The following is a 14,775-nucleotide window of genomic DNA, read 5'->3' as shown; positions in this document are numbered from 1 at the left end:
TTTATTTTCTGCTAAATTCAGATTAATCCTGCTAATATGATCTGACAAACCACACACACACACGCGCACACACACACACACACACACATCTTTAACATAATTGGCACATTTCTTTATTTTGAAAACAGACATGAAACCATTTTCCACGAGTTTACTCCTGACTGGAACAGAAAGGCCGGCGCTTTTTCTTTTTTGTTGGATTTTGTGGATTTTAACATCATCAGTGCAGCGATATCTCCAATTAAACGCTCATAACAACACCACGGACATGAAAAGAAGCCACATGTATGAGGAGGTTTACTGCGCTGGAGAAAGACGGAGGTCTGAGTCCTGATCTCCAGCACACGCTTCCAAACCTCCCGCAAACCGCAGAAATCAGGCCACACCAGAAAAGAGGACGAACATAAAGCAGGCTGTCGGCGGGCCTGTGGATCATCTGGGATTCTACATTGCACTGGTCCTCCGTTAAACACTCTCCTCTGTGCCGGCGTCTGAAACGGCTCCCTCTGCTGGTTTGGATTCCTCAGCAGCGTCTGAAACAGCACAGAAAACATTTAGATCAATTCACACTGTTCTTCTTAGAAATCAAACTTTAAAACAGAACAAATAGAGATATAAACTGTGAAGAAAACTAAAACTGAAAAACAACTGAACATCGCAAACCAAGAACTGTTAGACAAAGAGTCGAAAAGCCAGAAATATGAGACAAAATCAGGAATAAGACATGAATTTAGAAACGTCAAATGTAAACCCAGAAATGCAAAACGTAAACTTAGAGATGCGAGACGTAAACTCAGAAATGTGGACGTAAACTCAGAAATGTGAGACGTAAACTCAGAAATGTGGACGTAAACTCAGAAATGTGAGACGTAAACTCAGAAATATGAGACGTAAACTCAGAAATGTGAGACGTAAACTCAGAAATGTGAGACGTAAACTCAGAAATATGAGACGTAAACTCAGAAATATGAGACGTAAACTCAGAAATGCGAGACGTAAACTCAGAAATGTGAGACGTAAACTCAGAAATATGAGACGTAAACTCAGAAATATGAGACGTAAACTCAGAAATGCGAGACGTAAACTCAGAAATGCGATTCGTAAACTCAGAAATGTGAGACGTAAACTCAGAAATGTGAGACGTAAACTCAGAAATGTGAGACGTAAACTCAGAAATGTGAGACGTAAACTCAGAAATATGAGACGTAAACTCAGAGATGTGGACGTAAACTCAGAAATGCGAGATGTAAACTCAGATGCGAGTCGTAAACTCAGATGTGAGACGTAAACTCTGACATGTGAGTCGTAAACTCAGAGATGTGAGACATAAACTCAGAAATGTGGACATAAATTCAAAAATGTGAGACGTAAACTCAGAAATGCAAGAAGTAAACTCAGATGTGAGACGTAAACTCAGACATGCGAGTCATAAATTCAGATGTGAGACGTAAACTCGGATGTGAGACGTAAACTCAGATGTGGGAACGTAAACTCAGATGTGAGACGTAAACTCAGAAATGCGAGACGTAAACTCAGAAATATGAGACGTAAACTCAGAAATGCGAGACGTAAACTCAGAAATATGAGACGTAAACTCAGAAATGCGAGACGTAAACTCAGAAATATGAGACGTAAACTCAGAAATATGAGACGTAAACTCAGAGATGCGAGACGTAAACTCAGAAATGCGAGACGTAAACTCAGAAAAATGAGACGTAAACTCAGAAATGCGAGACGTAAATTCAGATGCGAGTCGTAAACACAGATGTGAGACGTAAACTCAGAAATGTGAGACGTAAACTCAGAAATGTGAGACGTAAACTCAGAAATGTGAGACGTAAACTCGGATGTGAGACGTAAACTCAGAAATGTGAGACGTAAACTCAGAAATGTGAGACGTAAACTCAGAAATGTGAGACGTAAACTCGGATGTGAGACGTAAACTCAGAAATGTGAGACGTAAACTCAGAAATGTGAGACGTAAACTCAGAAATATGAGACGTAAACTCAGAAATATGAGACGTAAACTCAGAAATGCGAGACGTAAACTCAGAAATGCGATTCGTAAACTCAGAAATGTGAGACGTAAACTCAGAAATGTGAGACGTAAACTCAGAAATGTGAGACGTAAACTCAGAAATGTGAGACGTAAACTCAGAAATATGAGACGTAAACTCAGAAATATGAGACGTAAACTCAGAAATGCGAGACGTAAACTCAGAAATGTGAGACGTAAACTCAGAAATGTGAGACGTAAACTCAGAAATGTGAGACGTAAACTCAGAAATATGAGACGTAAACTCAGAGATGTGGACGTAAACTCAGAAATGCGAGATGTAAACTCAGATGCGAGTCGTAAACTCAGATGTGAGACGTAAACTCTGACATGTGAGTCGTAAACTCAGAGATGTGAGACATAAACTCAGAAATGTGGACATAAATTCAAAAATGTGAGACGTAAACTCAGACATGCGAGTCATAAATTCAGATGTGAGACGTAAACTCGGATGTGAGACGTAAACTCAGATGTGGGAACGTAAACTCAGATGTGAGACGTAAACTCAGAAATGCGAGACGTAAACTCAGAAATATGAGACGTAAACTCAGAAATGCGAGACGTAAACTCAGAAATATGAGACGTAAACTCAGAAATGCGAGATGTAAACTCAGAAATATGAGACGTAAACTCAGAAATATGAGACGTAAACTCAGAGATGCGAGACGTAAACTCAGAAATGCGAGACGTAAACTCAGAAAAATGAGACGTAAACTCAGAAATGCGAGACGTAAATTCAGATGCGAGTCGTAAACACAGATGTGAGACGTAAACTCAGAAATGTGAGACGTAAACTCAGAAATGTGAGACGTAAACTCAGAAATGTGAGACGTAAACTCGGATGTGAGACGTAAACTCAGAAATGTGAGACGTAAACTCAGAAATGTGAGACGTAAACTCGGATGTGAGACGTAAACTCAGAAATGCGAGACGTAAACTCAGATGGTGGATGTAAACTCAGGTGTGAGACGTAAACTCAGAAATGTGAGACGTAAACTCAGAAATGTGAGACGTAAACTCAGAAATGTGAGACGTAAACTCGGATGTGAGACGTAAACTCAGAAATGTGAGACGTAAACTCAGAAATGTGAGACGTAAACTCGGATGTGAGACGTAAACTCAGAAATGCGAGACGTAAACTCAGATGGTGGATGTAAACTCAGGTGTGAGACGTAAACTCAGAGATGCGAGTTGTGAACTCAGATGTGACACTTAAACTTAGATGTGAGACATAAACTCAGATGTGGGAAGTAAACTCAGATGTGGGACGTGAACTCAAAGATGCGAGACAAAACCTCAGATGTGAGACGTAAACTCAGAGATGTGGACATAAACTCAGTAATGCGAGATGTAAACTCAGAGATGTGAGATGTGATTTCAGAAATGCGAGTTGAAACTCAGAGATGTGAGACGTAAACTCAGAAATGCGATTCGTAAACTCAGAAATGTGAGACGTAAACTCAGAGATGCGAGACGTAAACTCAGAAATGTGAGACGTAAACTCAGAAATGCGATTCGTAAACTCAGAAATGTGAGACGTAAACTCAGAAATGTGAGACGTAAACTCAGAAATGCGATTCGTAAACTCAGAAATGTGAGACGTAAACTCAGAAATGTGAGACGTAAACTCAGAAATGTGAGACGTAAACTCAGAAATGCGAGACGTAAACTCAGAAATGTGAGACGTAAACTCAGAAATGTGAGACGTAAACTCAGAAATGTGAGACGTAAACTCAGAAATGTGAGACGTAAACTCAGAGATGCGAGACGTAAACTCAGAGATGCGAGACGTGATCTCAGAGATGCGATTCGTAAACTCAGAATTGACAGATGTAAACTCAGAGATGTGAACGTGTCTGTGTCTCTAAGAGTCTCCATTACGCATGTTCCAGCGGTGGACAGTAGGTGTGTGTACACAGAGTGAATGAGGTGTCCAGAGCTGAAACTGACCTGGTTTGTCTATTTGGTGTGTCTCCTGGCTCTCAGCTTCAGGCACGTCGGCTGGTTTCTCCTCCTCTTTCTCCTCTTTCTGTGCATTGCCTTCTTCTTCAGGTTTCTCGTCTGCAGCCGCCGAGCTTGGCTCCTCCTCTTTTGGCTTCTCCACTTCCTGCTGCGGCTCCTTCACTTCCTCTTTGGCGGGCGTGTCTGAGGGGGCAGGGTCCGCTGCAGCAGTGGGCGGGGCTTCATTTGCTGGGGAGTTAGGCTGCTCTGGTTTGGGGTCCTCCTGTGTTTCTGTGGAGGCGTCAGTCGGTTTCTCCTCCTCCTGCTCCTCCGGCACTTCTCCGTTCTCCTCCTCTTTCTCTCCGTCCTTCATCTTTTTCCGGGTGATGTGTCCGCGGAAGCTGGCCTGGATCTTGGTGGCCGCCTTGTGAGCGTTTTCCTCCGGTTTGATTCCATCCTGCTTGATCTCCTGATCGGCCTCTTCATTCTTCTCAACCTGAGAGAACAAACAGCTTCAGAAACTCAAACAGAAACACTCAGCAGTTCATCAAACCTGTTCCACGATGGAGGCTGAACAAACTCAGGATTACAGGATCAGTCTGGGGTTGACTAAACCACAGCAGTGTGCTCAGACTGTACTGTTAGCTTGAAGCTGAACTTCAACTAACTGACGTTGATCCTGAGTTTATGAGCATGTGCAGATGAAGGCGGGGCATCAGCAGCAAACAGCCAATCACAGATGAGAACTCAGATTTAAAAAAGGTAAATGCATTACGATATACATTCACAACTAAAGACTTTCTCAGAATTGTGGAACATAAACTCAGAAATGCAAGATGGCAACTGTGAAGTGTTAATTTAGAAATGTTAAACTTTGTCATGAGATTTAAATCTAGAATTGAAGGAGGACTGTTAAACTGAGGCGAAACTGCTAAAATAAGATTGTTTATAATATGCAGTGATCATGGATATAATGATTACATAATTCATATCAAATAATTATAATAATCTTCACTACAAACAGACAATTTTATTTCTAAAACAATTTACTGAAGAGAAACATTTAATATGGAACAGGAGAAACTGCTGGAGTGGCTTTATTTTCACATGATCTCTAAACCTGAACATAACCTGAAGATATCCTCAACATAACCTAAACATAATCTGAGGAAATCCTGAACATATCCTAAAGATAACTTGGACATAAAACCTGAATATAACCCGAAGATAATCTGAAAAACTCCTGAACATAACCAAAAGATAACCTGAAAATATTATTTAACATACAACAAAAACAGTGCCTGAACATATCCTGAAATATATCATGAACGTAGTAAGTATTCACAGTTAACTGGTAGAATCCAGGTTTGTGATATCTAAACCAGAACATAACCTGAAATTATCCTGGATATAACAAGCACATAATATGAACTTAACCTGAACATAACTTCAATATATCCTGTACATATCCTGCACAGTTGATTAGTGGAATCTCAGTTTGTGATGCCTAAACTAGAACATAGCCTGAACATACCCTAAGCATAGCCTACAAATAATATAAACATTACTTGAACATATCCCAAACATATCATTAACATAGTCATGTTGTTCAGTTGATTGGTGTAATCTCAGTTTGTGATATCTAAACCAGAACATAACCTTAACATATCCTGAACAAAACCAGAACATGACCAGATAATCACTTTGCTCGGTTGATTAGTGGAATCTCAGTTAGTGACCTCTAAACCAAAATATATCCCTGAAATGTCCCAAACATATCCTGAACACAGCCACTTTGCTCAGTTAATAGATGGAATCTTAATTTATTATTTCTAAACCAGAACATTTTATATCCTGAAAATAACCTGAACATAACCTAAAGATAACCTGACAATAAAACAACAAAGTATTCATAGATGACTGGTATAATCCTGGTTTGTGATATCTAAACCAGAACATAACCTTAAATTATTTAGAATTTAACCTCCACATAATATGAACATAACCTGAACATAACTTCAAAATATCCTGGACATTCCCACATTGCTCAGATGATTGGTGTAATTTCAGTTTGTGATGCCTAAACTAAAAAATAACCTGAACATAACCTACATATAAGAGGAACATAACTTGAGCATATCCCAAACATATCCTAAACATAGTCACGTTACTCAGTTGATTAGCATAAACATATCCTGAACATAACCTGAACATAGTCGAATTGCTCAGTTGATAGATGGAATCTCAGTTTGTTATATCTAAACCAGAACATAACCTGAACATATCATGAACATAACCAGAACATAACCTGAACATATCATAAACATAACCAGAACATAACCTGAACATAATCACTTTGCTCAGTTGATTAGTGGAATCTCAGGTTTTAATCTCTAAACGAAAATATAACCCATAAATATCCTGAACATACCTTGAACATATCCTGAACATGTTCACTTTGCTGAGTTGGTGGAATCTCAGTTTGTTATATCTAAACTAGAACATAACGTAAACATATCCTGAAAATAACCAGAACATAACCACAACATCCACTGGAATAGGATAAGATACAACAAAGAGCAATGAAAGCGGATGTATTTTCATGGTACCTAAAACCCAGTGTAATCCTGCTTCATAGTACAGGCCCCACATGATTACCTGGTTCAGCTAACAACATTCTCCTCAATCTCCTGTTCCACTATGAGACTGTTTAACCTGAATATACGAGGAAACTTACTGAGTGTCTAGAAAAACAACATTTCCAACTGATGATCCAAACTCCTGATCAGCCGCAGTACACTTGTGTTGTGTTCACTGTATGATCATTACAGTACAGACTGACGGAGGCGTGATCAGACAGTTCTGGGATCCGTGATTCTCACGTCTGCTTCAATCCCGTGATAAAAACATCTCAGCGCCGCTTCAGTGTCCTGCAATTCACAACATGAGGGATCAGCGGGAGACACGGATCTGAGCGTCTGAACCACAGAACACCCCCCGTCAGTCTGAGTCTGATTATTTACAGCTCTGTTCAGCGTCTGGATGACTGAAGGATCATCAGTGATGTCTGGCTCAGAATACAGGCTTCCTGCTGGATTCATCCAGACACCAGTAACACCATTACAGATGAGTTCACTCTGAGTTCAGCACCAGCATCATCAGCCTGTTTCTGCTCAGATACCTGATACACAGTAGTGATCTATTAATATAAAATAATATAATATAATATAATATAATATAATATAATATAATATAATATAATATAATATAATATAATATAATATAATATAATAATAAAATATAATATAATATAATATAACATAAAATAATAATATAATACAATATAACATAAAATAATAATATAATATAATATAATATAATATAATGTAATATAATATAAAATAAAATAATAATATAATATAATATAATATAATATAATATAATATAATATAATATATTACAATATAATATAAAATAAAAATATTTATAATATAATATAATATAATATAATATAAAATAATAATATAATATAATATAACATAACATAAAATAATAATATAATACAATATAATATAAAATAATATAATAATATAATATAATATAATATAATATAATATAACATAAAATAATAATATAATACAATATAACATAAAATAATAATATAATACAATATAATATAATATAATATAATATAATATAATATAATATAATATAATATAAAATAAAATAATAATATAATATAATATATTACAATGTAATATAAAATAAAAATATTTATAATACAATATAATATAAAATAATATAATGATATAATATTATATAATATAATATAATATAATATAATAATATAATATACCATAACATAAAATAATGATATAATACAATACAATATAATATAATATAATAATATAATATAATATAATATAATATAATATAATATAATATAATATAATATAATAATATAATATAATATAAAATAAAATAAAATAATATAATAATATAATATAATATAATATAATATAATATAATATAATATAATATAATATAATAATACAATACAATACAATACAATATAATATAAAATAATATAATATAATATAATATAATATAATATAATATAATATAATATAATATAATATAATATAATAATATAATATAATATAAAATAAAATAAAATAATATAATAATATAATATAATATAATATAATATAATAATACAATACAATACAATACAATATAATATAAAATAATATAATATAATATAATATAATATAATATAATATAATATAATACAATATAATATAAAATAATATAATATAATATAATATAATATAATATAATATAATATAATATAATATAATATAATAATATAATATAATATAAAATAAAATAAAATAATATAATAATATAATATAATATAATATAATATAATATAATATAATATAATATAATAATACAATACAATACAATACAATATAATATAAAATAATATAATATAATATAATATAATATAATATAATATAATATAATATAATATAATATAATATATGTGTCACAATCACCAGCGACCTCTAACCACCAGAGGTCGCTAAAAAACATTCTCACTCATACAAACTACAAATCCGCCAGTTTATGGACTACAACTTCATACATGCACTTGGCCCACACAAACCTGCTTCTTCATTTAGACTGATTACACTTGCACCAGCTGAGGATTGTCAAAGTCTGATTACACACACTACTTAAGCAGCACACACACTCATTCGCATGGCTGAGTCTTGTTATCTGTATAGTAACACTACAACGTGTTTTCCTAGTCTTGTTTTCTTGTGTTTTGACCCCTGCCTTGTTAGCCTTTTCGTCTTAGACTGCCGCCTGCCTTACGACCTCTCGCCTGTTATTTAACTACGATTCTGGACTGCCTCTAGACGTCTGTTTGCACCTGTGTTGACCATTGCTTGCCTGACCACTGAATAAACCTGCACGTGGATCCAAACTTCTGTTACAATACGGGTCAAAGATTTCGGTTTGCAGATCAGATTATTTGTACAACTGTAGTTTTCCACATGTAGACACCGTAATAAATGGAAGAAAAGTGTTAATATTTTAATATAGTGTTACACTTTAATATTTGCCAAATGTCTAAATATAGTTGAAAAAGTTTATCACTACTTATACTGCGCTGTAATACATTTATTTAAGAATAAGTGTTAAACTTAATGTGTTGTGTGTGAAATGCTGAAAATGGTGTTGTCGGATGTGTGAAATCTGATGTCTTGAAGGAGTGAAATAAGATTAAAGATTTCAGATGACTTTTTTAGATGAGAGTTTTTAACATTACAGAAAATCATTCTTGATCTGAATCTGATGAGAGTTTTGCACACAGAAATACTGTTAAACTTAATATTATAGTGGATCCTGAACATATGCTAAGCATATCCCGAACATAACCAAAACTTATCCTGAACATTGTCACATTGCTCGGGTGAATTGTGAAATTTCGATTTGTAATATTTAAACCAGAACATAACCTGAAAATATCCTGACTATAACCTAAACATAACTTAATATAATATTCTGAACATACCCTAAACATATCCTGAACATAGTCACATTGCTCAGGTGAATTGTGAAATTTCGATTTGTAATATTTAAACCAGAACATAACCTGAAAATATCCTGACTATAACCTAAACATAACATAAACATAACTTAATATAATATTCTGAACATACCCTAAACATATCCTGAACATTGTCACATTGCTCAGTGAATTGGTTGAATTTTGGTTTTTGATATCGAACATAACCTGAAATTATCCTGAAATTAGCCTAAACATAACCTAAACATTAAAATATCTTTGCTCACAGTTGACTGGTGAAATCTTGGTTTGTAAAATCTACATCAGAATACAACATAAAAATACCCTGAATCCAACCTTAACGTAACAAACATATCCTGGACATAAGTTGAAGATTTCCTGAACATATGTCAAACCAAAGGAATTTTGGTTTGTGATATCCAAACCAGAACATAACCTGAATATAACCTAACACAACATTAACATAGCCTAAACGTATCTTTGATCATGGTTTACTGGTGGTATATTTATTTGTGATATCTAAACCAGAATATAACCTAAAAATATATTGTTTAAAATCTAAACATAACATAAACATAACCTGAACATAACTTGAACATATTCTCAATATAAGCTAAACATAACCCGAACATAACTTGAACATATCCTGAACATATCCCAAACACTATCTTTGCTCACGCGTGACTGGTGGAATCTCAGTATGTGATATCTAAACCAGAACATAACCTAAAATATCCTGAATACAACCTAAACAAAACACATATATCCTGAACATAACTTGAAAATATGCCAAACATATTCTGAACATATCCCAAACATATTCATTTTACTCAGTATCTTTGCTCAAAGTTGATTGGTGGAATTTTAATTTGTATTATGTAAACCAGAACATAACCTGAACATATCCTGAATATAGCCTACACATAACATGAACATAACTTGAAGCTATCCTGAACATATTCACATTGCTTAGTTCACTCTTGGTTTATGATTTCTAAACCACAACATAACTAGAACATAACCTGATCATATCCTAAACATAATATCTTTGCTTACAGATGACTGATGGAATCTTGGTTTGAGATATTTAAACCAGAACATAACATGACCATATCCTGAAAATAACCTAAACATAGCATAAACATATCCTGAACATAACCTGAACATAGTCAAATTGCTCAGTTGATAGATGGAATCTCAGCTTTATATTGAAACCAGAACATAACCTGAACATATTCTAAACATAATCTAAACATAACATAAACATATCCTGAACATAATTTGAACACATCCTGAACATTTTCACATTGTTAAGTTAATTGATGGAATCTTGGTGTGTGATATTTAATCTAGAACATAACCTGAACATATCCTAATGGTAACCTGAACATAAGATGAACTTGACCTGAACATTTTCACATTTCTCAATTAAATGGTGGAATCTCGAGTTGACATATCTAAATCGGAATATAACCTGAAAATATTCTAACCATACAATCTAATATATAAAATAACATGAACAAACCCAGATATAACTTTAAAAAACCCAGAACATATTTACATTCCATGGTTGATTGGTGGAATCTTGGTTTGTAAAATCTAAACCAGGAAACAACCTGAACATAACCTGAAGATAACTTGATCATAATTTGAACATGTGCCAAACATATTCACATTGCTCAGTGAATGGTGGAATCTCAATTTGTGATATCTTACCAGGACATAACCTAAACATATCCTGATTACAAGATAGCACATTACATGAACATAGCCTGAACATAACTTAAACATGTCCTGTACACACCAAAAACAAATCCTGAACATACTCACATTGCTAAGTTGATTGGCGGAATCTCTGTTTGACAAATGTAAACATATAACCGAATAATTAAAAGAACCTAAAAATAACAAGAACATAAACCCAAACAAAGCTTGAACATATTCAGAACATATTTACATTCCTCGCTTGATTGGGGGATTCTCGGTTTGTGATCTCTAAAACAGGACACAACCTAAACATAACTTGAACACAACCTGGACATATCTTAAACATAAGCTGAACATAAAAATGGCCATTAAAATGGTCCTGCCCAACTGAGTCTGGTTTCTTCACTCTCCTATAGGTGAAGTTTTTTTCCCTCTCCGCTGTCGCCACTGGCTTGCATAGTTCAGGATCGGTAGAGCTACGCATCTATGAATTTGCTCTCCAGTGTTTGAACTCTCAGTAATGATTAAATTACACTGAACTGAACTAAACTGAACTGAACTGAACTGAACTTAAACACTAAAAACTGAACCACACTGTTCCAGTTACTATGACCATTTATGTGAAGCTGCTTTGACACAATCTACATTGTAAAAGCGCTATACAAATAAAGCTGAATTGAATAACCTGAACATATCCAAAACATATTTAAATTATTCGGTTGATTGGTGGAATCTTCGTTTATGAACCCTAAAACAGGACATAATCTAAACATAACTTAAACACAGCCTCAACATAACTTCAGCATATCCTGAACATAACTTGAATACAACCTGAACACGACCTGGACATATCTAGAACATAACCTGACCATATCCTGAACATAACCTGAGCAGCATAACCTGAACACAACCTGAACATATCCTGAACACAACATGAACATATCCTCAACACAACCTAAACATATCTCAAACACAACCTGGACATATCTAGAACATAACCTGACTATATCCTGAACATAACCTGAGCAGTATAACCTGAACACAACCTGGACATATCTAGAACACAACATGAACATATCCTCAACACAACCTAAACATATCTCAAACACAACCTGGACATATCTAAAACAAAACCTGACCATATCCTGAACATAACCTGAGCAGTATAACCTGAACACAACCTGGACATATCTAGAACATAACCTGACCATACCCTGAACATAACCTGAGCAGCATAACCTGAACACAACCTGGACATATCTAGAACATAACCTGACCATATCATGAACATAACCTGAGCAGCATAACCTGAACACAACCAGGACATATCTAGAACATAACCTGACCATATCCTGAACATAACCTGAGCAGCAGACCCTGAACACAACCTGAACATATCCTGAACACAGCATGAACATATCCTCAACACAACCTAAACATATCCCGTACACAACCTGGACATATCTAGAACATAACCTGACCATATCCTGAACATAACCTAAGCAGCATAACCTGAACACAACCTGGACATATCTAGAACATAACCTGACCATATCCTGAACATAACCTGAGCAGCATAACCTGAACACAACCTGAACATATCCTGATTCCTGAACATAACCTGAACATAACCTGGACACAACCTGAACATATCATGAACATATCCTGAACAAAACTTGAACATGGTCACATTTGCTCAGCTCATTCGTGTATTATCAGGCTGTGATCTCTAATTAAATTGATGATAGTCTTTTAGTTTTCTCTGATCAGACTGTCTTTGACTCGAGTATCAATAAAAAAATGAAATGTGAATATTAAAGCAAAGCAGTGGACTCAAACAGGGTGTGCAAACTGGGTTCCTTTAAGTGTGGCCCAAAAACACGAATATTCATCCACATGACAAAAGAAAGTGCAGAGTGACCACAGCAGCTGTAAACTGACTGAGGAGCTTCTAATGCAGCGGCTGAAGGCACACGAGAGTTCTGTTCTTGAGTTAAGTCCTGGATTAAAGTCCTGGATTTGTGTTTTGCTGTTGGAGTAATAATCAGTATCGGCAGATCTGCTGTAGTTGATGTTCAAGTGAGAAAACCTGAAATGAAGTAATCGTCCGCCATCAAGATCTAGCGCCTGAGCGGATTATAGTCAGGGATATTAATCTTAATATTTACCTTGTCCATCAGCAGCCAGCCGTGTGTCTGTCCACCGAGAGCCTTTTAATTTAATACTCACATGAGTCTAATGAAGGAGAGCAAGCAGAAATCAAAATAAGGTGAACAAGACGAAACACAAGAAGCATGAGAACACACCGATGAAGAGCAGTCACATCATAAAGGCCAGACGAGCTGAACTCAGGCCAGACCACTGACAAGTGTGTGTGTGTGTGTGCGTGTGTGTGTGTGTGTGTGTGTGTGTGTGTGTGTGTGTGTGTGTGTGTGTGTGTGTGTGTGTGTGTGTGTGTGTGTGTGTGTGTGTGTGTGTGTGTGTGTGTGTGTGTGTGTGTAGGCCATTTCATCTCCAACACTCCTCCACTGAGTCAATCTGCAAATGCACTGCAGGAATGAAGTCACTCTGCATACAGGAAGATGATTTATTCCTCAATGCCCTGCTGCTGCGTGTGTGTGTGTGCGTGTGCGTGTGCGTGTGTGTGTGTGAGAGAGACACACTCAGACACATGTTCTCAAACTCTGACACACAAACTCACATTCACTTGCACACATTCCCACAAACACACACACTCATTCACACTCACCCGTGTGTGTGTGTGTGTGTGCATGGGTGTTTCCCAGTACTGGGATGCAGTTGGAAGGGCATCTGCTGTGTAAAACATATGCTGGAATAGTTGGCGGTTCATTCCGCTATTAATAAAGGGATTAAACTGGAAAGAAAATGAATGAATGAATGAATGAATGAATGGTCAAAATGTGAAGCATAGTGTGTGTGTGTGTGTGTGTGTGTGTGTGTGTGTGTGTGTGTGATGTCAGAGTGAGTCATTCATGAGTCAGTTTCACACCTCATCCTGACATCATCGTCATCATCATCTTCATGCTCAATAATCTTCATCACAATAACAGACGCAGACGTCTTCAGCCTTTCAGAGTTCCTCAGAGGTGTCAAACGCTGAGTGTGATCATCTGGAAGTGTGTGTGTGTGTGTGTGTGTGTGTGTGTGTGTGTGTGTGTGTGTGTGTGTGTGTGTGTGTGTGTGTGAGGAGCAGAGGGCGTGGCCAGCAGAATGATTGGCAGCTCTGACATCATCTGAAGGTCTCCATCATAATTCAACAAACACACATTTATGTGCTGGACTGTACACACACACACACACACACACACACAGACACACACACACACACACACACACAGACACACACACACACACACACACACGCGCACACACACACACGCACACACACACAGACAGGTGGTCAGCACTGAAGCAGGGGTTCAAAGCAAAGGCTGAGCAGTGAAGTGAT

General features: G+C 35.7%; 1 protein-coding gene across 1 annotated transcript in view; it reads right to left on the bottom strand.

Moving 5' to 3' along the window:
* Positions 1 to 90: 90 nt before the first annotated feature.
* Positions 91 to 14,775, bottom strand: part of gap43 (growth associated protein 43) — a 16,064-nt gene continuing 1,379 nt past the window's right edge. Inside the window, exons 2-3 of the mRNA NM_131341.2 lie at positions 4,007 to 4,493; positions 91 to 533 (exon numbers count right to left, since the gene is read on the bottom strand). Coding sequence (NP_571416.2) covers positions 466 to 533; positions 4,007 to 4,493 — 555 coding nt within the window. The 3' untranslated portion in view covers positions 91 to 465. The remainder of the gene's footprint in view (positions 534 to 4,006; positions 4,494 to 14,775) is intronic.

The sequence above is a fragment of the Danio rerio genome, chromosome 15, assembly GCF_049306965.1.
Source record: "Danio rerio strain Tuebingen ecotype United States chromosome 15, GRCz12tu, whole genome shotgun sequence".
Classification (NCBI taxonomy): Eukaryota; Metazoa; Chordata; class Actinopteri; order Cypriniformes; family Danionidae; genus Danio; species Danio rerio.
This window is presented reverse-complemented; position numbering and strand designations above follow the sequence as displayed.